At 49.4% G+C, this 18,958-nt stretch overlaps 9 protein-coding genes across 9 annotated transcripts; 4 read left to right on the top strand and 5 right to left on the bottom strand.

Annotated features, from left to right (window-relative positions):
- Positions 1-348: 348 nt before the first annotated feature.
- Positions 349-1,086, top strand: LOC9630340 (sm-like protein LSM5). Its single transcript, XM_002989952.2, has 4 exons — positions 349-441; positions 511-634; positions 747-819; positions 901-1,086. The coding sequence occupies exons 1-4, from the start codon at positions 408-410 to the stop codon at positions 925-927; spliced, it is 258 nt and encodes an 85-aa protein (XP_002989998.1). The 5' UTR covers positions 349-407; the 3' UTR covers positions 928-1,086.
- A 5-nt stretch (positions 1,087-1,091) lies between these two features.
- LOC9629565 (auxin-responsive protein SAUR50) lies at positions 1,092-2,367 on the top strand. Its single transcript, XM_024663797.1, has 3 exons — positions 1,092-1,202; positions 1,253-1,447; positions 1,577-2,367. The coding sequence occupies exon 3, from the start codon at positions 1,732-1,734 to the stop codon at positions 2,152-2,154; it is 423 nt and encodes a 140-aa protein (XP_024519565.1). The 5' UTR covers positions 1,092-1,202; positions 1,253-1,447; positions 1,577-1,731; the 3' UTR covers positions 2,155-2,367.
- Positions 2,368-2,766: 399 nt separating this feature from the next.
- On the bottom strand, positions 2,767-3,988 carry LOC9629564. The gene has a single exon (XM_024663798.1). The coding sequence runs from the start codon at positions 3,580-3,582 to the stop codon at positions 3,064-3,066; it is 519 nt and encodes a 172-aa protein (XP_024519566.1). The 5' UTR covers positions 3,583-3,988; the 3' UTR covers positions 2,767-3,063.
- Positions 3,989-5,183: 1,195 nt separating this feature from the next.
- Positions 5,184-5,835, bottom strand: LOC112342243. The gene has a single exon (XM_024663769.1). It carries the CDS (start codon positions 5,793-5,795, stop codon positions 5,319-5,321), a length of 477 nt encoding a protein of 158 aa, XP_024519537.1. The 5' UTR covers positions 5,796-5,835; the 3' UTR covers positions 5,184-5,318.
- A 968-nt stretch (positions 5,836-6,803) lies between these two features.
- Positions 6,804-8,264, bottom strand: LOC9630339 (auxin-responsive protein SAUR50). Its single transcript, XM_024663811.1, has one exon. The coding sequence runs from the start codon at positions 7,652-7,654 to the stop codon at positions 7,184-7,186; it is 471 nt and encodes a 156-aa protein (XP_024519579.1). The 5' UTR covers positions 7,655-8,264; the 3' UTR covers positions 6,804-7,183.
- A 1,380-nt stretch (positions 8,265-9,644) lies between these two features.
- On the top strand, positions 9,645-11,708 carry LOC9630338 (dihydrofolate synthetase). Its single transcript, XM_024663795.1, has 10 exons — positions 9,645-9,809; positions 9,860-9,957; positions 10,004-10,145; positions 10,231-10,293; positions 10,347-10,508; positions 10,559-10,741; positions 10,820-10,919; positions 10,969-11,100; positions 11,154-11,285; positions 11,336-11,708. Exons 1-10 carry the CDS (start codon positions 9,651-9,653, stop codon positions 11,584-11,586), a joined length of 1,422 nt encoding a protein of 473 aa, XP_024519563.1. The 5' UTR covers positions 9,645-9,650; the 3' UTR covers positions 11,587-11,708.
- Positions 11,709-12,149: 441 nt separating this feature from the next.
- LOC9629563 (auxin-responsive protein SAUR50) lies at positions 12,150-13,313 on the top strand. The gene has a single exon (XM_024663796.1). The coding sequence runs from the start codon at positions 12,576-12,578 to the stop codon at positions 13,002-13,004; it is 429 nt and encodes a 142-aa protein (XP_024519564.1). The 5' UTR covers positions 12,150-12,575; the 3' UTR covers positions 13,005-13,313.
- A 710-nt stretch (positions 13,314-14,023) lies between these two features.
- LOC9629562 (auxin-responsive protein SAUR72) lies at positions 14,024-15,180 on the bottom strand. Its single transcript, XM_024663713.1, has one exon. The coding sequence runs from the start codon at positions 14,765-14,767 to the stop codon at positions 14,366-14,368; it is 402 nt and encodes a 133-aa protein (XP_024519481.1). The 5' UTR covers positions 14,768-15,180; the 3' UTR covers positions 14,024-14,365.
- A 494-nt stretch (positions 15,181-15,674) lies between these two features.
- On the bottom strand, positions 15,675-18,952 carry LOC9630337 (putative elongation factor TypA-like SVR3, chloroplastic). Its single transcript, XM_002989877.2, has 14 exons — positions 18,569-18,952; positions 18,389-18,504; positions 18,126-18,329; positions 17,875-18,051; positions 17,672-17,824; positions 17,521-17,607; positions 17,325-17,459; positions 17,150-17,266; positions 16,932-17,083; positions 16,801-16,885; positions 16,642-16,736; positions 16,418-16,580; positions 16,102-16,297; positions 15,675-16,014 (listed from the first exon to the last, which is right to left on the bottom strand). The coding sequence occupies exons 1-14, from the start codon at positions 18,804-18,806 to the stop codon at positions 15,878-15,880; spliced, it is 2,055 nt and encodes a 684-aa protein (XP_002989923.2). The 5' UTR covers positions 18,807-18,952; the 3' UTR covers positions 15,675-15,877.
- Between the last annotated feature and the right edge of the window lie 6 nt (positions 18,953-18,958).

Below are 18,958 nucleotides of genomic sequence, written 5' to 3'. Positions count from 1 at the left end.
GACGCGCCCCCGCGACCCCTGGTTGTTCCTCCTCACGATGATGATCAATGCCACGGTCCCGGACACCGCCAGGAGCGTGAGGATCTTGACCCTGTGTTGCGACGACGAGATCCTGTCTATGTTCTTGCGCAAGTCCATCTCGATCTCGCGCTGGAGCTGCGCGGTGGAGGAGGGATTGGCCGCATCGGTGCTGGAATGGGACAATCGATCGATCGAATGGTTTTCCTCTTCTTGTCCCTGGCGAGTCGACGAGCTTGAGAAAGGACGCGATGCCCTCTTTGAAGCTTTTCTAGGGTAGCCGTTGGATCCGCCACTTGTCCTCGAGTTTTCCCGCCCGATCTAGGTTATCTCAAACACGGATATTCCTCGGCATCGCGAGGTTTAGGGCTTCCTCTTCGCGTGGCACAATGGCGCACAATCCATCGCAGCTCCTTCCATCGGGTAAGCGCTCGCATTCGCATTCTCTTTAGATTCCAGTGACGCGATTGCTTGACGCATCGCTTGCCGTAGAGCTCATCGATCGATGCATTGGCTCCAAAATCTGGGTAATCATGAAGGGCGACAAGGAGCTCGTTGGAACGCTGCGTGGCTTTGATGTTTACGTCAATATGGTTCTAGAAGACGTGACCGAGTAGTAAGTTTCTCTTCTTTTTTAGTTCTTTTGCCGGCTTTGCTTGGGCAAGATTTGTGACTCAAAGTTGTTTTTCTTTGGATTGTTTCCATTCATCTAAACAGGCTTCTTGCAGTGAGATCACGCCCGATGGCAAACGAATCACCAAGCTGGACCAAATTCTTCTCAACGGGAACAACATTGCAATCGTAAGCTTTAGTTTGTCTTTCCTCATTATAGAGAGGTTTTCTCTTTTATATTCTTTCTCACATTGGCAAATTCTTGCGCAGCTAGTACCAGGTGGAGCACCTGAATAGACCCGGAGATTCCCACCCCGCTAAAGTCACTGCATAAAACAGACACAAGCCAAGACTTAATAGTTTTCTTTGTCCACTTTTCTTCTTCGTTTTGGTTCTTTCAGCTATAGTTGGACTCAGTGACCGGCCTGTCAATGCAAGAGAATTTCCATTTCGCCACCCGCTCGTCGCAGAGTAATCCCCGTTCGCTTTCGTTCCGGCGCCCGACGGGGGGAAACAAATATCAGAAATATCCGAGCTCATCTGGACAAGTCACAATGAACAACGTATTTACGGTGACCTCCGCTCTTTTGGATATTATTCGCGGCTGACTTACTCTCTACAGCGGCAAGGGCGGTGGAGAGAATGAATCAAAGCTCTGCAAGAGGACAAGTGAGCGTTATCCATCTGCGTTGAGGCAAGAGTCCGGAGCTCTCGGATGACACCGCTGGTGATTCTGCGGAGGTGAAATGCCTCTACACAGTGCTGAAAAGAGCCGGCTTTCTCTGGAGCAGGAGCCATTGACTTTGCGCGAGATAAGGTAGCGTGTATATTTTCTTGGAGCTGCTCGCGTGGTGTAGGCAGCCGGCACCACGCTGGGTGATCCCACCACGCTCGTCTCCGCTATATATATTTTTTATTCTTCTCACTGCCGTTTCGTGCTTATCAGGCCTGTTTGTTCCTCGCGTCTCGGCTCTCTGGGAGAAGAGAGGAGAGGAGAGAAAAGAGTGGATCAAACGAACGGTTCCTCTTCGATCGAGCTGTGTCGGTTCTCTCCTTTTCTCCTCCGAAGGTCTGGTTTTTAGCTCGCTTTTTCTCGCCAAGATGAAGGTGCAAAAGGTGTGGAGCAGCTTCAAGAGATACCAGAAGCTAGCCTCCCTGGAGAGGGCGCATTCCTTTCCCGGCCGCTGCTTTCCGAGCTCCAGAATTTATGACGACTCCGACTCCGAGGATTGCCGCTCCAGGGACGTTCAGCAAGGCTACCTGGCTGTCTACGTTGGCCCGGAGCGCCTCCGGTTCCTCCTCAAGACGCAGTACTTGAATCACCGACTCTTCCGTGAGCTGCTAGAGAAGGCGGAGGAGGAGTTTGGACACCATCACAATGGGGGGCTCACTATCCACTGCGAAGTCGAGGTGTTTGAGGATCTCTTGTGGAGAGTTGCAAGCGGCGAAACAGCTGCTCCTCCTGGTCCTCGTCCTCCTTCACCGCCTCACAGCTTGACACTCCTCAGCGTCCAAAGCGGCTAGAGGAAGAAGATCGATGCGAAGCAATCAAATCTCCCGGCAACTTCTCTGGAATTCGGCTCAAACAGAGGCATTTTTGATACCGAGTTTTTGCAGGGAGAAGAATCAAAATCAAGAGAGGTGTTTGTAACACCAGAAGCTGTTGAGTGTGAGTGGATTGCTTGTAAAAATTAAGATGCCATCGCTCCAATACGACGAGGTGTTTCACTATTGCGTAAAACTATATGTGAGATAACGTCTTTGCACGTATCGTATCAATTCCCTCGTTTTAAAGATATCACAATATCACATTTTTAAGAGTTTGACACAAAATGGAAGTCGAGTAATCGAAGTAGTTTTCAAAACAATGACATCAGAGGAAAAAGAGAAGTGTGTTTTTATTTTTAAATAATAAAATGTATATAGCTTATCATTACAGTTAAGTTTCGGTGATAGCATTTTATTTCCATCTGGATAAATTAATTTACGTACCAAATTGTCTGTGTACGACAGGAGCCGGCCAGGATTCGAGCCGCAAGCATACGAAACAAAAACAAATTCCGGGGGAATCTCCTAGGCCCACAACAATCGCTCAAATTAGCCGAATATACTCGTCCTCGTCTAGAAACCATGAGGTGATCATCTATGGAATCGAAAGTGACAAGCGACCCATGATCTAAGCTTGATTGAATTGAGGTGATCGAATTGATCACTGGAAGGGAACAAAAAGAACGAAAGAAAATTCCAGCTTCAAACTCTGCTCCCTTTTACATACACTTTGTGCGAAAGAGAGAGAGCGAGGAGGGCGCGCACGCATTCTTAGTGACAATGGCACCACTTCCTCAGCTTTTTCTTTTTTCTTTCTCACTAGATTCTAGAAAGGAAATAAGAGAAGGAGATCAATCAATGGTGGTTTGCACGAACCTCACCCTCCTATACCGCGAGGAGCTCTTCGATCTGGGCGAGCTGCTTCAAGCTGGGAGTATCGCCACGCTCAAGAACACCAAGGAGGCTCTCAAACACCACGACTCGGCAAGGGAGCGTGAGGCCGCCCTTGTGATCGAAGCCAAACTCCTCCGCCGATCGCTCCAGCAAGATCTTAAACCAGGGGTGATTCAAATGCCGGGCATCCACCACGAAGCGCTTCCTCTCCTCGCCAACGTAGACGGCGAGGAACCCCTCGGGGACGTCCTTTGGGAGATAGAGCTCCTCGTCGTCGCTATGGTGATCGTAGCCATCGTTGTGGCTGCCCTCCTCCTCGCTGAAGAGCTCCCAGGAGGAGCTGGACGTGCGCTGGAGCCAATCCGAGCCGAGGCTACTGCTCCCGGAGCTGGAGGAATAGTGATCCCTCGACACCCGCGAGGATCTCAAGCGCTGGAGGAGCTTGAGCCTCTTGAGGCCGCGCGCGATGCTGCCGCGAGTGGCACCGCCACTGCAGCCATGGACGTGCATTGCCGCGCGCGAGGAGATCTGGCGATGGAGCGCGACCCAGGAGGATCGGATTGGAACCCAAGAGACCCAATGCGGCCTAGATCCAGCCCATTTCCTCACATTCACTTCGATCGACCACACAGCCAGAAAAGAGAGAAAAAAAAGGAGAACACACAGACACTCGATTGATGATCTTCTCAAACACAAGGAACGCGTTGGCGGTTAGGGAAAGAAGAAAGCCGCCGCGGGTATTTAAACTAGCTCGCGATTAGAATGGAGTTTTGGAGCTGAGACTCTCTCCTCTCACAATGTGGAGTAGTGATCCAGTCTACAACCCAAAAACAATGCCCAATTTTTTTTCCTTTTTCTTTCTGCCCTACCTAGTGGCACCACACCAAGGGGATGAAGGAACTCTTCCCCAACTACTCAGCAGTTATATAAAAACCTAACAACATCTAAGCAAAAACATCACTTACACTTTAACTAGTTCCAAGCACAGAGAAGATCCTCCTCTCTCTAGTTTCTAATGCAGCGAATATCCTTTCATCATGTGACTACTTCCACTTGTGACTTTCGCTGCCATGGTTTTTTTTTTTTTACTTCCAGACACCACTTGACTGTTTTCACGCAAAGGTAGGTAAACCAAACTGCGCGCTCGACCGTACGCTGCCGCGGTGCGTACGGACGGTCAGTCGGTTGGGCCGTTCGTTAACCGGACCAATGAATGCCATCGGACGATCACGATTGCTTTGCCGGGCCGCGACGGCCTCAGAGCCGGCCGTTTGTACGGGGCGACGCTAAGCGTTTCCCCGTGATTCCGTGCTACGGCCGGGTACGGCACCGCATTTACTGATGCAAATCTGGTGCTGCCACGTGTGGCTGTCTCTGGGAAACTGAAACTGCCCACCCGCCGTACGGTACGCCGGGGGTACCTGCCGTGTGCACGGTTTTGTTGGACAAATAAAAAGGGATTGAATGATTGACCGGGGCTTTGACCGGGGTCAAGGGGTCGGGGGTTCGATCCGCCGCGTGGCCGCGCCGTGGGGAATCTTTTTGGGGCAAAACGCAACGTAAAGGAGAGAAGAACAAGACAATGTAGAAATAACTAAAGTTGATGGGAGATATCACAGGGGGACAAGTGAGCCAGACCAGAGGGTTCAGTGTTTCGTGGATGTTTTTACTTTGAATGACCAAATCGGGGATGAAACAAGCCGAGTGCAAATGCCGCTTTGCGGGATCTAAGAAGTTTTGCACGCTAGGTTTGCTTGGCTCTCTGGAAAAACAACGCATGACAAAATAAATGTCAAACTTGATCATGTGCGGGGCACTATGGGTTTCGGTGCCATTTTTCAACGATATATAGGAGCGGTTAACCATAGAAAAAATGCCCCACAAGGGGAAATTGTAGAATACAACGTTGTTTAAGGCGGCTCTCCTCCATCTCACGACGACTGATTGATTGATTGATCGTGATAGAAGCACAAGTTTTGTTTTGTGCTGGCGCAATCAATCACTCTGCAAGGGAAGAATCTAAAAGGTTCCCTGGAAATGTCTTGTTTGAAACGGTGGATTTCGTCCCAGAATCTTCCACAAGCTCGCACTGCTTCGCGCTGGATCGCGACGTGTGGTGGAATCCATGATCCATCTGGTGGTGCGTCAACCACGCTCACAATCTTAGATTATATACCAGTTGATACAAAAGAATGGGGAGAGCTAGTGTCAGCAAATCAAAGGACGAAAGGAAGCTTTGATCCAAATCAGCTGGAGTAGAAATCGAGGAGCTCCTCCATCTCCAGGCTCGCCGCCGCCGGATCATTGTTGCCCAGCAGCCAGCAAATGTGATCGAAGAGCACAGCCTCGCAGGGGATGAGCAGCGCGCCCTGGCGATCCAAGCCATACTCGTCCGCGGCCTTGTCCAGAAGAACCCTAAACAGGGGATCGCGCAGCAAGCACGTCCCGACCACGAAGCGCTGCCGGTCGCGGCCCACGTATACAGCAAAGCAGCCCTGCGGGACATCCGCGAGATACTTCTCTTGGATCTCCGCGTCGCCGTCGCCGTCGTCTCGATCGGAGAAGCCATCGGATTCGTCGCACCTGGAGCTGTTTGATCGGGAGGAGTCTGATCTGGAGGAGCTGAAGAAGGAGGCGATGCGAATCGAGGAGGGGGAGAGAGCGCGGGCTTTGCCGGCGGCGCTGAGTAGCAATCTTCTCAACTTGGTGGAAAGGATCGTCATTGCTAGCGACTGACTGATCTTCTACGATCTCTATACAAGAAATGCGTGTGTCCTAGGGATGGATACCAAGGACCCGATATACTGCTCGACTGGAGTGAAAATCAGTGACCGCGATGTGAAGCACACCTGGATGGATTCTCTTTTTCTCGCTTTTTGATGACACCATATTAACAAAAAAGTTGCCCGGGCCAAAGCAGAATCATAGATCAAAATGGAGGTGATCTCAGCACGGAATTGGAATGATGATCTCACGCCACATTGCTCGAAGCCGGCACAACCGAAAGAACCAAAGACAAATAGCCAGAAAAAGGCAAAGTAAAGGAGAAATTTAATAACAAGGAGTGTGGCCAGCTAATATATGTGGGGTTGGCCATGCAATGTCTACAAAGTGTTTCCATCTAGGCCAACTTTTTCCGTCGTACCTTTTGTTGGCTTGTGCAGCGGTTTGGTTCGGTTACTGTTGGCGGCGACAGGTTTGATCCGTGTGCAGTAATTTTTCGTGGCTGCAATTTCATCGCTTCTGTTTCTGTGGCATAGATCGAGCTAGCTCGAGGTGGAGTGGAGCGCATTATATCTGTGGAGACGTAGCCACCAGAGAGAAAAGAAGAAGTCCAGAGTACCTTACTCCGTCCGTCCCGTCGTCCTTGGAGAATAAGGCAACATGGGGCTGGAGGAAGAACAGCGGGTCATATTTCGCTATATGGATTTTCGATCTATTCCATTCTATATCCCAAGTACGAGTACACACAGAAAGTGGGAATTGAAGCCAGGCCTGGGACGAGAATTGATGGGAGATGCTGGTTGATAAGGCAGCAGCTGCTGTTGCATGCAGCGGCAGAAGGCAGAAACTGAAATCAGAAGGTGAACCACAAGATGAACTTGTGGAGGGAGGAGCGCACATTTCAGGGGCGGATTTTTTGGGTGGTCAGTGAGCCCAACTGCCCGGACCCCAGCTTTGAGGCACTGAAATCTTGGGCACTTCAAACTCCTCTAAAATCTACCACTTCAAAACAACAGTGAGCATGTTCAAATGTCATTTTAGCTCTTCAACATGGACCTCAGTAAATCTTTGACTGAATGACAAGGAAATGTATTGTAATACTAGTAGTATTCTTGTGTGTGTGTGAGCTAGAAAACAATTGATACGATCGATCACAGTCACGCCGCCGTCACGAATTGCAATGCGCAATTTCGGTGGAGCAGCACCAGATCTAGAGCCCAAAATGTGCTCTCGAACAAGCTGTAGACTCTTCAAATGAAGCCCGTGCTCGTGCTCCTCTTTCAGTCTCTTCTTCCTTGCCGAGCCGAGCTGGGCACTCTTTGCTCTGGATCTGGATGGATCGATCGTGATGAATCCCAGTAGTGCTCTCTTGGATGAAGATGCTCGGTCATGACGCGTAGAAAGCCAGGAGCTCGTTCACCTCAAGCATCGCGGCAGCGGGATCGTTGTTGTTGAGCAGCCATAGAAAGTGCTCAAACAGGACGGGATCACACGGAATCGCGAGAGCGCCCGAGTTCTCGTACCCGTACTCCTCGGCCGCGCGCTGGAGCAGGACCCCAAACACCGGATTCGAGAGGAGATGCGTGCCAACCACGAACCTCCTCCTCTTCTTCTCGCAGCTCCCGACAATGACCGCCATGCATCCCTTTGGAACGTCGGCGGGGATGGAGCAGGAGCACGAATCGGGGGCCTGGTCCACGTCGAGATCGCTGTCGTAGCAGCAGTCCCAGGCCGCGGAAGTGGAGGAGCCGAGCGAGGAGCAGCTGCTGTTGCTGGAGGAGCGATCCAGGCTGCGCCCAGATCTCTTCTTGATCGAGGCGGACTTGAGCAGACTTCCAATCCTTGCCAGAAAAGCCATGGATGTAGAGCTAGAGATGGATGGAGAGTTCTTCTTGCTGTTGGGCTTTGCTAGTGTGATTGATATATCTTCGCTCTCGATTGAGAGAGGAAGATAGAGAGATAGATAGATCTATAGAACACAATGCTGCTTGCTTCTCCTTGCCTTGCTTGCTCGCTTTGCTTGGATTTGGGGATTCCGGGGGAGGGCTGGGGATTTTATATACGATGGATCCAAATTGGAGTGGCAGTGTCAGGGAAAAAATTAAAGACCAGCAGTTGCGAGCAGTGGAATCGGACAAGCCGGGCCTCACATGGGCGCCCACATGCTTCCGGGCGCCAGGCCGTGGTCGTTTCGTACCGGTCAGACCTCCGCCCTAGTTTTCTAATCGAACTCACCTGTTCGATCCATCGCTCTCCCCCAAAAATCCAACGAAAGGCCTCTCCATGCTTTTTTTTTTCGCGCGCTCTACTTTTTTATAATCCTTGCAAGAGGTTGGGGGAGATCCTTTTGATGGATGGATTGATGCGATGGATCCATCACACCACCCAACTGGGCGGCGTGATCGCTGTGTGTTCTTCCTCCAGCTCGGACGGACTGGCGCAGTACACTACACTCTGGCCCAGCTCAAATGGATGGATGGAGTGAAAGAGCTTTGTCTCGCCGCATTTGGAGTGGCCTAATCTTTGGCCCTGCCACTGCCGGGCATTGAATCGGGCTTGTTGGATACCAGTCAAGCCAACATTTGCTTGATAGAATATGGTTTCTCTACTTGAGAAGTCGATTTTAATGAGCAAGGTGCCAAAGAAACTAGAGTTTTCTACTCGGGAACTCGTTTCCTAGGCCATTGTTTAGTGTTTCGGGCACTGTTTCTACGGTATATGGTGGTGTCATCACCAACGTGACGACTTATGGGCAATCTCGGTTCTTGCGAATGCCAGGCCTGGGCAAATTTACATGTTGGTTTGTGCTGTGCTTTGTCTTCCACGGACAAAGTCCTCGAACAGCACACACACAAGTCTATACAGTATAGTGTCCACTACGCAAACTTGAGACCGCCACCAACACACACACACACATGACACTTGATCTTTAGCAAGTGAGCTGTGAGATCACTGACGAGCAAACATGGCAGTGATGGATGCGAGAGAAAAGAGAGATAAAGAAAGAAAACGGAATCCAAAGCTTCGCATTCCTCGCCGTTGCGAAACAGCAAAGTTTCACCAGAATCGATCCAATTCCCAAGCAGCAGTGATGATCAGTTTGTCACGATCGATTGCGATGAATCGAGGAAGGTAACTTTGTTTGTGACGGTTTAATCGGTTTTCTCCCGCTCCAACCTTTTCTTCCTTTTCTAGAAAATTTTCCAGTTGTTCGTTGTGTGTGAGTTGTAAGTTTGTGTCGTTTCATCCTGGTCCACTAGACAACCAGCGCTTCGATTGCCATGTGAAGATCATAAAAACCTCTCCTTGTCTCTCTCCCACCAAGTGGTCACTGCGAAGCCCTCTAGCCGATTGATTGATGATCGTTGTATTCAATCAATCAATCCCTTTTCTCTGCGCACATTTGTCTTGTGAGGCCTGCTCTGGATCGCAATGAATCCTTTGATCGTTGTAGCTCGCTCGCAGCAGCCGAATTGATTGATCCCGTCAGTGGCAGCGGCACGCGATTGGATCGTCCAGTCCAGCGCTTGTCGTTTTGGTCCTCATTGAAAATTTTCAACCGATATCACGAGCACCGCAGTTGCCCAGCGCCAGCGACAGCGATGAATGAATCAATCAAGAGCTTTCGCATTAAATCGACGGAACCGTACTATGCGAGTACCCAATCATCGCCCAAATGATCCAGGCCGGCCTCCAGAGCCTGCCTCCCAACACCCCTGTTCGCCGCATTCAAACCCGAGAGCTCAAATTCCATTCGCCCACGTAAGCTTTAATGCGGAGTCAGCGTCCTTGTCAGCCCTAGCTTTTTGAAAACAATCCCGGAATATCTTTTAGGGTTTTAGAGCGCTCCAGCGATGGCGGAGGGAGGGGCGCTGCGATTCCTCCAGCAGCTGAGGGATCTCGAGCGGCTGGGCGTGCCGAAGGACGCAGGCACAGACACGAGCAAGGGGTTTGATCTTGGGAGAATGCGCCGCCTGGTTTCTAGCCTCGGGAATCCTCTCTCGAAATTTCCAGTAAGTGCGATGGATTGGCGTCTCTCGATCCAATACGGGGCATGTTTCAGGTAGTGCACGTCGCTGGCACCAAAGGAAAGGGATCGACTGTTGCGTTTCTCAGCAGCATTTTGCGTGCTGCTGGGTTCTCCGTGGGAACTTATACGAGGTAAGTTTTTCGATGTAAAACGATCAAGCTCATGCGATTTTCGCAGCCCGCATTTGAGGAGCATTCACGAGAGAATCTGCGTGGGAAAACCAATCTCGACAAATGGATTGGATGATTTGTTTTGGGGTGTTCGTGAATCATTGCTGAAAGTAATTGAAGCTGAAAACCATACGCTTACTCATTTCGAGGTGAGATGCGTGCTAAGGTGAGGCATGGCTTTTTCTCTCTTTTTTTCTCAAGTGATTCACTGTTGGTTCCATCGTCCATTTGCAGGTTTTTACCGCCTTGGCATTCAAGTACTTTGCACAAGAGAGTGTAGACATTGCCGTTGTTGAGGTTAGTCACAGTTTCTTTTTTTTTTCTTAAGCTGTTCTTTCTTAAGTTCTTAGGCAGGTCTTGGTGGCGCAAGGGACGCTACGAATGTGATTGATTCGGAAGGCCTTGCAGCGTCCGTCATTGTTTCAATTGGCGAAGAACATCTGGAAGCGTTGGGCGGAAGTCTAGAAACCGTCGCTTTAGCGAAAGCCGGTATTATCAAGGAAAGACGTCCGGTATGTTTTTTTTTTTGCACGTATCTTAAACGCTAAGATTTTGCTATCAGGTTGTTCTTAGTCGTCAGGTGAGCCCTGTTGCCGAGAGTATCATAAGGACACAGGCATCGGCAAGGAATGCTCCCGTCTTTAGTGCCTTTGGGAAGGACGTACATGGATTTATCAAAAGCATTCGAACGGATGAAAGTGATTGCTTTCAAGTTTGCAATATGCGTATACGATGTGCAGGCGAGGTAAACCTCTTTCATGCTTTCTTTCTTCTTTTATTTTTGTTCGAGTGTCCTCAGCAGCTTTAACTCTGGCATCTGCAGGATTTATTCTTAGACAATTGTAGAATGCGTATGTTTGGTTCTCATCAAGTGGACAACGCGTTAACAGCAATCTGTGCTGCACTGTCCCTTCGAGTGGAAGGTGGTGTTTATTCACGACATTTTCATTTGCTTACTTGTTGAATGTGTAGGCTGGCGTATCCCAGACGCGGCGTTTCAAACGGGCCTGGAGCAAACAAATATATTGGGGAGGTTCCAGATTCTCACCCATGAACAAGTAAAGAGCCTCGGGTTTACTTCAACGAGGGTCATATTAGATGGAGGTAAGAAAAACTCCTCGCAAATCCGAACTTGAGATGGTATTTCTTCCATGCAGCACATACTCCCGGATCAGCAGCAGCACTAGGAACCACCTTGAAAACTGCATTTCCCTCGCGACCTCTCATACTGGTGACCGCAATGGCTTTGGACAAAGATCACTTGAAATTCGCGTCTGCGTTCTCCGATGGTCAGCCAAGTTTCTAGTTATTCTCTTCTTTATCTAAGACTTTTGTCCAGATGCAAGACCAACCCTGGTAGTCGTCACTACTGCGGACGTGGCTGGAAGCAGTGTGAGGTCTGCCACTACAGAAGCTCTTGCGGAAGCATGGAGTAAAGTCAAGCCTGAGATCGCCGTGGAAATCTCCAAGTCAGTCGTAGATGCTCTAGCGACTGCCAGGAAAGCTGCGGATTTGGATCCTGGAAGCGTTGTCTGCGTCACTGGCTCACTGCATCTGGTTTCGGCCGTGCTCAACTTGGTCAGTGCGTGACATTCGCTCCTCGGAAAGGTTGGAGCTGTGAAAGGATAAGTATATCATCCGGATTAGATATCATATGTTCTCTCCAAAGTCTTGTTTGATTCGATATAACATAAGTCTTTGTTTGAAGGTGACACTGGTCCTAATAACAAAATATTCTCGCAGATCAAAAAGGCCCCGCAAAAGCGTGACATTTGGGTGTGCCAAGATCAAAAAGGCCCCGCAAAGGTGCTAGATTTGGGTGTGCCAAGAACGACCGCGCTGGTAAAACTTCCCTGTGAATGTGAGAGGAGTTGACAAAAGCTCATGTGATGATCATAAACTTTGCATAGCTGGAAATTTGGCTTCCTTTCCTTCTTCCCGAGAAGCTGTTTTCCACCGCGGGGCATTCCTATAAACAATTCTTTCACGTCATGTGGAACTTCTCACCGTACGCTGCGTCTCTTTCCACATTGTCTCTTGGGTGGGAAGAACCTGAAAGACACACCGGCGCGAACCGGAATTGCGCAATCGGCCGAAATGGGTCGCTTTGCGGGGGTCAAACGCGCCTGCCCACCAAGAAATCCCGATCGCCCACTAGCAAAATTGAAAGCTCCCACTGTGCTCTGTTCCGCCGCTGGCATACATAAGCTCCAGGCCCCGGGCAGGAGCACTCAAGCATTCGAGGCAGCGCCAGTCCTTGTGCTTTGGAGCTGCGCCCCAACCACTGTTACAATTCGCTGGTCGCGCTGTGATTGATTGATTGGCATTTCGGTGTGTTCTTGAGTGATCCATCGCGTGGGATAGATAGACAGAGAGGAAATTATAAGATAGTCTCTTCTTTCTTTCTTTATCTGGATTGGGTTTAACTGTGGTAATAGTCGCGGGAGTATATAGGGCCGCCTCCTCGCTGCCCCAAAACACCATCCATCTTTTCCATCGTCTCCAGAGCTCACTTTAAGCCAAGAGCTTCTCATCTATAAGTCGCTCTCTCCAAATTCTCTGCAATTCAATCGTATAGAATGGCGGTTCTTGCGAAGATTGGCAGCTTCTTTCGATCGGCCTCCAAGAAGGGGCTCAGTCTCGAGAGATCTAGCTCGTCTAGCAGCAGCGCGAGCAGCATGAGCAGCCATGGGTCATGCTGCTACGACAGCGACGAAGATGCCGATTTCTCCATCCCGGCCGATGTTCCAAAGGGGTGTATGGCGGTGATTGTCGGGAGCTCCGAGAAGAAGAGGAGGAGATTCGTGGTTGGCACGCACCTCCTCACGAATCCAGTGTTTGGAGTTCTTCTCCAGAGGGCGGCGGAGGAGTATGGATACAGGAACTCCGGAGCTCTCGAGATCCCATGCGATCCAGTCCTGTTTGAGCACTTTCTATGGCTTCTCAGCAACGACGATCCCGCCGCTGCGATGCTCGAGGTGAACGATCTCATGGCCTTCTACTCGTGAAGGGATCCACGGAAGAGGTGGTTTATAACAGTGGATCCAAGATCTAGCTCGAGGTTCCTCAAATTTTCATCTTTTCTCTTGGGGGCTCCAAGGGCGATCGATCCTCCACTGGGGTGATTGAGCCGGTCGAAGAAATTGCGGCGCCCCAAGTGCTGGAAGAGGGGAAAACGAAAAGCCACCCATCATGCGTGGCTGGATCTCGATCGACCAATTTCCTCTCTAGTTTTGATCATTTTGATCACAAACAAGAGCCTGGATCTAAAGCAAATGTATATAAAATTTCTCAATCAAGCAAAGGCATTTAAAGCATACTGGTGGAATCGCTTTGGCTGTGTGGAAGTTAGCAAGCTTTTTCTTCCATGGCAGTAGCGAATTTAATGCGCAAACGAACGATCCACCATCCATGAGCAATGGCACCACCAGAAAAAGAAGGAACTTCCAAACCAGGCTTATAAATTACGAGCAAACGACATGGATTCGTACGCTTCCCATGTGGAAACTTTGCTTTCCAGCGTCAACCTTTGGCACCAACCTAACTGCCATGCTCTGGAGCTTGCAGAAAACCATAGAAAACCATAGAAAACTGAAAACTATGTCGAGAACAGTGATGTTCTTCCATTAGAAAATTTGGGGATTTTTCTATCTTGCGGCGGAGGGAAAAGATCCAATCCAACTTGCGTTGGCGTGTGCCAACTTCATTGAATTGTTTAGATCCCGGTTTTGGGATTTCAATGTGTTCTTCGCAGTTGGCAGCGTGTGATCTAGTTATAGCGGCGTGTTGAATTTTTGGATCCATTCTCTCGGGGAATAACGATAGTTTCTAGTTCTTTGGATCGTTGTTTATTTTTTTTGGATCGAAACGTGGAGCTAGCTACTAGCCAAGCTAGATTGCGCGTGAAGTTGGCATGAGAAGCTGACACTACGATAGAAAATTCTTGGGAGAAAATGGGATGGATCTCTGGCAAGATCGTGATCATGTGCACAACGGAATAGAAAAGAGCTGATCCAACACCAATCTCAGCTCCAAACAAAAGATCTTCGAATTTCTTAAAGTTGCAAGCGATCGATCATGAGAGGGTGATTGATCATTATCATTCTTCCCAAATTTTTGTGAACATGAAAGTACAGTGATTGTTATTTGCGATTGAATCAAACACTAGTGTGACAAACCGATTCTTGATCTTGTTCTTGAAAGACAAGCCTGGAAAATAGGCGATTTTTGGAGATGATAGATAACGGTCAAGTGACAAAGAGGGCGACCATGGAAGCACGCCTCACAAGAGCTCTTGAATTCCTTCGAAAGCATTCTATCCTCGCCTCGCGACCGCCAAAACGATGAGAACGAATTCCTTGATGATCTATCACGAGCTGTAGAAATTGAGAAGCTCGTCCACCTCGATCCTGGCAGCGGCGGGATCGTTCCTTCCCAGCAACCAGATGAAGTGCTCAAAGAGCACGGCCTCGCAAGGGATGGTGAGAGCCCCCGGCGATTCGAATCCATACTCCTCGGCCGCGCGATCCAGCAGCGCCCGGAACAATCGATTGCTGAGGAGCTGAGTGGATACAACGAAGCGCTGCCTGTCGCCGCCGCTGGCGCTCGAGCCCACGTAGACAGCCAAGCATCCCTTTGGAACGTCCCGCGGCGGCTGATCCAGGTCGCCATCGTCGTCCAGATCGAGATCATGGTGATGGGCGGTGAAATCCAGGTTGTGGGGCTTGATCTTGGAGACGAGACGCTGCATCTTGGCTCCCAAAATCGGCATTTCTCTCTTCGCTCTCTGCCAAGATCCCGCGAAATTTAAAATCTTGGAAGAACCCTAAATCTGCTGCTATCGATGGAATGGATCGATTGATCGACTCTACGGATGGAATGCGAAGAGATTGTGGCCGTAGCAAATGATGGAGTGGAATTGGCAGTGCCCAGCTGGGTTTTTATAGTGAAGGGAAAGGGAATGCCCGCCCAGAGAGGAAGAGCGCCGGGCCACCACCATCACGTGGGAGTCACTCTCCGCCTCCACACTAGTAAAAGCGATCGCTGGCGGCAGCGACCACACACCCAAAATCGCGACCCCGTGATCGCCGAGATCTCGCAATTCCCCTCTCCAGTCGATTGATAATATATCTATCCCTCCAAGTGTGTGGCGTGAGAAAGAATGGCGATGGACTTCCCATGGTTTTCACGGGTCGCCAGTTCATGAATCCTCGCGAGAGCGCTTTGATTAATGGAGACCATGGATGGAGTGACTAACAAGAAGTCGCCATCGAATTTGCGGCTCTCCCTCCCCGAGGCTGTGATTGCGAGTGAAACGATGGAATTGGTCCTTTGGATCGCTGCTTTTCCCAGGCCGCTCCACATATGGGAGACTTTAAATGCGAACTTGTGAGAGAACTGGAGGTGGCAGCGTCGCTGGGGAGCAAGCCATGCAAGTTGCGAAGATTGGATGAAAGCTGCGAGGAGAAGAAACCATAGCCAAAAACCATGGATAATTCATGACTACCATAAATTCAATCCATCATCCACTGGCAGGCAAGAAACAAACCAGGACTGGCAAGGAGAGAAAGAAGAAAATTTAAAGGGAAACACCATCAATCAAGACTGAAAACTCTTGCCTGTCAATTTGATTCGCAGAGAAAAAAAAAAAGAGCTCGTTTTTCTATGAAAGACAGACCTGATCCAACACTCGCTCGATAAGCCCATTAAATTTCTCGTCATGAATCTTTACGATCGATCTTTCTCGTCTTTACAGATATAGCTTACAAGTGTTCTTTCCGGAGGTCCTACCCTGGGCCTGGAATGAATGCTATACACTTGAAACTTAGCACGAGTCGTACCTCCCTCGCAACTCTAGCAATCGATCAATCCTATCTGGAAATCATCGGCCACCTCGCCTGGCCATCCGGGGATTTTTGCACATCCTCACGCTCACTGGAGTTACTTCAACCAGCTCGTCCTCTTCAATGTACTCGACGCAGTCGTCCAGGCTAAAGTCTTGTGGTGCATCCAGCACAACTGCGAGAAAGAAAAAAGTTGGGAAAGAAGAACGAGTCAAAAAGATGATGAAGTACAAAGGGATACAAAGAGGACATCGGACAATACCAGTTTGCTCCTTGTTGGACCGGATATTGGTGGCTGCTTTCTTCTTGCAGACATTGATGGAAAGGTCGCCTGGCCTCTGGTGGATGCCAACAATCTGTCCTTTGTAGACTTCCACACCAGGATCCAGAAAGAGTTGTCCTCGCTCTTGACAGCTGCAAAGAGCGTAGGATGTTGTTTGCCCAGTCTCAAAGGCCACCTGCAAGAAACACAGTGAGAGTGAGGTGACTTCGCTGACAAAAGCCTGGAAGAACTAGCTAGCAAAAGATGTTGAATTGTTCCTCCTACTTTTCTTTGGAACATGCATTCTGGTGCTTACCAGCGATCCTTGTTCCCTGGTGCTAATATCACCAACGAATTCTTCGTAGCCGTGGAAAACAGTGTTGAGGATGGCCGTGCCTCGGCTCGCGGAGAGGAGGGAGTTTCGGATCCCCAAGAGGCCTCTGGTCGGGAGCCTATACTTTAAGATGGTGTTTCCAAGTCTGGAGAACCAACCAGAGAACTAGTAAGCTTTAAACTTAAGCTTTAAACTACTTCACTTACTCCGAGGCTTGCATGTCGAGCATTTGTCCACGGCGTTTGCCGAGAAGATCAACTGCGGCTCCAACGTACTGCTCGGGAACTTCAACAATAGCATCCTATCCAAGTTTTTGTGCTTTGCTCGTAAGTAGCAGAAAGAATTTTTTGCGAAGAACAAAGTACCTCGTAAGGCTCGAGTTTCTTTCCGTTCAGCACTTTATGGATTACTCTGGGAGGACCAACCATGAACTCGTACCCCTCTCTCCTCCTGCACGACAAGAATGAGAAATATGAAAAACAAAGCAAGAACTTACATGTTTTCGATCAAAATTGTTATGTGAAGTGTGCCTCTTCCACTGACAATGAATGTCTCAGCAGTCTCGCCGTCTTCTACTTTCATCGCAAGGTTTCTCTCAAGCTCGCGATAGAGCCGATCACGTAAATTCCTACTGGTAACGAACTTTCCCTGCAACCAAGACAAGAAAAATAAATCACCTCACAAACACGAAAGCAAGTGAAAGTAGTTTACAACCTCTTGCCCGGAAAATGGTGAAGTGTTCACAGAAAAAGACATCTTCACCGTGGGCTCCTCTACTTTAATGGAAGGAAGTGGTACGCCATTTGCCTTGTCTGCCACCGTTTCTCCAATCTGTGGAGTAAGAAAGAAACGTGAATCTCTCGCACTCTAAGTCGGTGAAGCTACTTGCCATAACATCGTTGATCCCAGCAAAAGCGCATATATCACCAGCCACGACTTTAACGGCTGGAACTTTCGCAAAGTTCTCAAAAACAAAGATCTCGCTCACTTTGCCAACCCTGTCAGCTTCATCCGGCTTACAAATCTGAGAAAGAAGTGAGGGATTTCTTCCAAAAGAGAAGCACAGCACCAAAGCTATCACATACCTTGACTTCGCCCTTGGTTAATGTGCCAGCGTTCACTCTTCCAATGCCAATGCGTCCCTTGTGCTCATCATAATCCAAGTTGGTTATCTGAGGAGCATGAAACGATCAAACAATCAAACCATATCGACAGAACATTTGGCAAGGAACTTACAAGCATTTGGAGAGGGGCGTCTATTTGCACGCGGGGCTCAGGAATGCAACGAAGAACGGCCTCGAAAAGAGGCTCCAGGTCGTTCCCAAGAGCATCTGGTTCCAGGCCAGCTTGTCCTTTGAGGCCACTCGCATAGATTACTTGAAAGTCACACTGTAAAGCAAAGAAACCATTGGAAACAGCATTGCACTCCGAGAGCTTACTTGCTCGTCAGAAGCCTCGAGCTCCAAGAACAGCTCGAAAGTCATGTTGATAACGTAGTCCGGCCGAGCTGCTGGCCTGTCCACCTTGTTGACAACAACAATAACTCTATGGCCGAGCGCCAGAGCTTTCTTGAGAACAAATCTCGTTTGTGGCATGGGACCTTCCACAGCGTCCACCTAAAAGAAACAAAGAACTTTGAGACAAAGTTTCTAGATTGCTTCCAAGTTGGCATGGAAGAGAGAGTTCTTACGAGGAGAAGAACACCGTCAACCATGTTAAGAACACGCTCCACTTCTCCTCCAAAGTCCGAGTGACCCGGTGTGTCGATGATATTGATCTTCGTCCCCTTGTACGTGATGGCCGTGTTCTTGCTGAGAATTGTAATCCCTCGCTCTCTTTCCAAATCATTGGAATCCATGATTCGCTCTTGGACTGTTTGGTTGTCCCGGAAAACCTTCACTCGTGCAAGGAGAACCATATGCAAAAGAAAGAAAAGAAAACGAACTGCTCTACCTTGGATTGTCGAAGCATTCCATCCACCAGCGTGGTCTTGCCGTGATCGACATGAGCGATGATGGCGAGGTTCCTTATATCAGTCCTCAAGTCCAGCTTCTTTGGAGCGTCCTTGACTAGATGGAAACAAGAAAAGACTATGAGATGAAAATCCTCTAGAGAATAGAAGTTCTTCCTCACCTTGGACTGATTCCTCGGTTGTGGCAACTCGGCATCGCGGCGCCGGAGCAATCCTACGCAAATTGAGCTGCAGCGATCGCTTCCGGAGCGCTCCAAGCTCGAGCTTGTCGACAATCAGCCGCTTCTCCTCGGAGAATCTAGCCAAAACTCTACTGCTACCGCTAATGCTGCCGGTGCTGCTTGTGGTGGTGGACTGGAGTAGCCCTCTTGAGGCGGTGGCGGCAATCTCCATCGCCATCGTGGAGCACCGGAGCAAAGAATGGGAGGAACAAGGAGGAGAAAAATGCCCTCTCTTTTCCGCGGTAGAAAGGAAGGAGGGTTTTTGTCCACCAGTCGCTTAAACCCTTGGGCGACGATTCTCTGCTTCATACCACACGCTTGCTATCGCCA

This window comes from Selaginella moellendorffii, unplaced genomic scaffold (assembly GCF_000143415.4).
Source record: "Selaginella moellendorffii unplaced genomic scaffold, v1.0 SELMOscaffold_102, whole genome shotgun sequence".
Taxonomy (NCBI): Eukaryota; Viridiplantae; Streptophyta; class Lycopodiopsida; order Selaginellales; family Selaginellaceae; genus Selaginella; species Selaginella moellendorffii.
Note: the sequence above shows the minus strand (reverse complement) of the source record. Positions and strands in the feature narration are given on the sequence as shown.

What these genes read in the sequence shown, in the direction of transcription:
- LOC9630337 (XM_002989877.2), bottom strand. Translation starts at nt 18,806, where the DNA reads ATGGCGATGGAGATTGCCGCCACCGCCTCAAGAGGGCTACTCCAGTCC. An exon ending in GAATGCTTCGACAATCCAAG is followed by an intron (nt 18,330 to 18,388) that starts GTAGAGCAGTTC and finishes GCACGAGTGAAG; the next exon opens with GTTTTCCGGGACAACCAAAC. An exon ending in GTCCAACAAGGAGCAAACTG is followed by an intron (nt 16,015 to 16,101) that starts GTATTGTCCGAT and finishes TCTTTCTCGCAG; the next exon opens with TTGTGCTGGATGCACCACAA.
- LOC9629562 (XM_024663713.1), bottom strand. Translation starts at nt 14,767, where the DNA reads ATGCCGATTTTGGGAGCCAAGATGCAGCGTCTCGTCTCCAAGATCAAG.
- LOC112342243 (XM_024663769.1), bottom strand. Translation starts at nt 5,795, where the DNA reads ATGACGATCCTTTCCACCAAGTTGAGAAGATTGCTACTCAGCGCCGCC.
- LOC9629564 (XM_024663798.1), bottom strand. Translation starts at nt 3,582, where the DNA reads ATGCACGTCCATGGCTGCAGTGGCGGTGCCACTCGCGGCAGCATCGCG.
- LOC9630340 (XM_002989952.2), top strand. Translation starts at nt 408, where the DNA reads ATGGCGCACAATCCATCGCAGCTCCTTCCATCGG. An exon ending in CTAGAAGACGTGACCGAGTA is followed by an intron (nt 635 to 746) that starts GTAAGTTTCTCT and finishes GGCTTCTTGCAG; the next exon opens with TGAGATCACGCCCGATGGCA. An exon ending in ACGGGAACAACATTGCAATC is followed by an intron (nt 820 to 900) that starts GTAAGCTTTAGT and finishes ATTCTTGCGCAG; the next exon opens with CTAGTACCAGGTGGAGCACC.
- LOC9630339 (XM_024663811.1), bottom strand. Translation starts at nt 7,654, where the DNA reads ATGGCTTTTCTGGCAAGGATTGGAAGTCTGCTCAAGTCCGCCTCGATC.
- LOC9629565 (XM_024663797.1), top strand. Translation starts at nt 1,732, where the DNA reads ATGAAGGTGCAAAAGGTGTGGAGCAGCTTCAAGAGATACCAGAAGCTA.
- LOC9629563 (XM_024663796.1), top strand. Translation starts at nt 12,576, where the DNA reads ATGGCGGTTCTTGCGAAGATTGGCAGCTTCTTTCGATCGGCCTCCAAG.
- LOC9630338 (XM_024663795.1), top strand. Translation starts at nt 9,651, where the DNA reads ATGGCGGAGGGAGGGGCGCTGCGATTCCTCCAGCAGCTGAGGGATCTC. An exon ending in TCCGTGGGAACTTATACGAG is followed by an intron (nt 9,958 to 10,003) that starts GTAAGTTTTTCG and finishes CGATTTTCGCAG; the next exon opens with CCCGCATTTGAGGAGCATTC. An exon ending in CGCGTCTGCGTTCTCCGATG is followed by an intron (nt 11,286 to 11,335) that starts GTCAGCCAAGTT and finishes ACTTTTGTCCAG; the next exon opens with ATGCAAGACCAACCCTGGTA.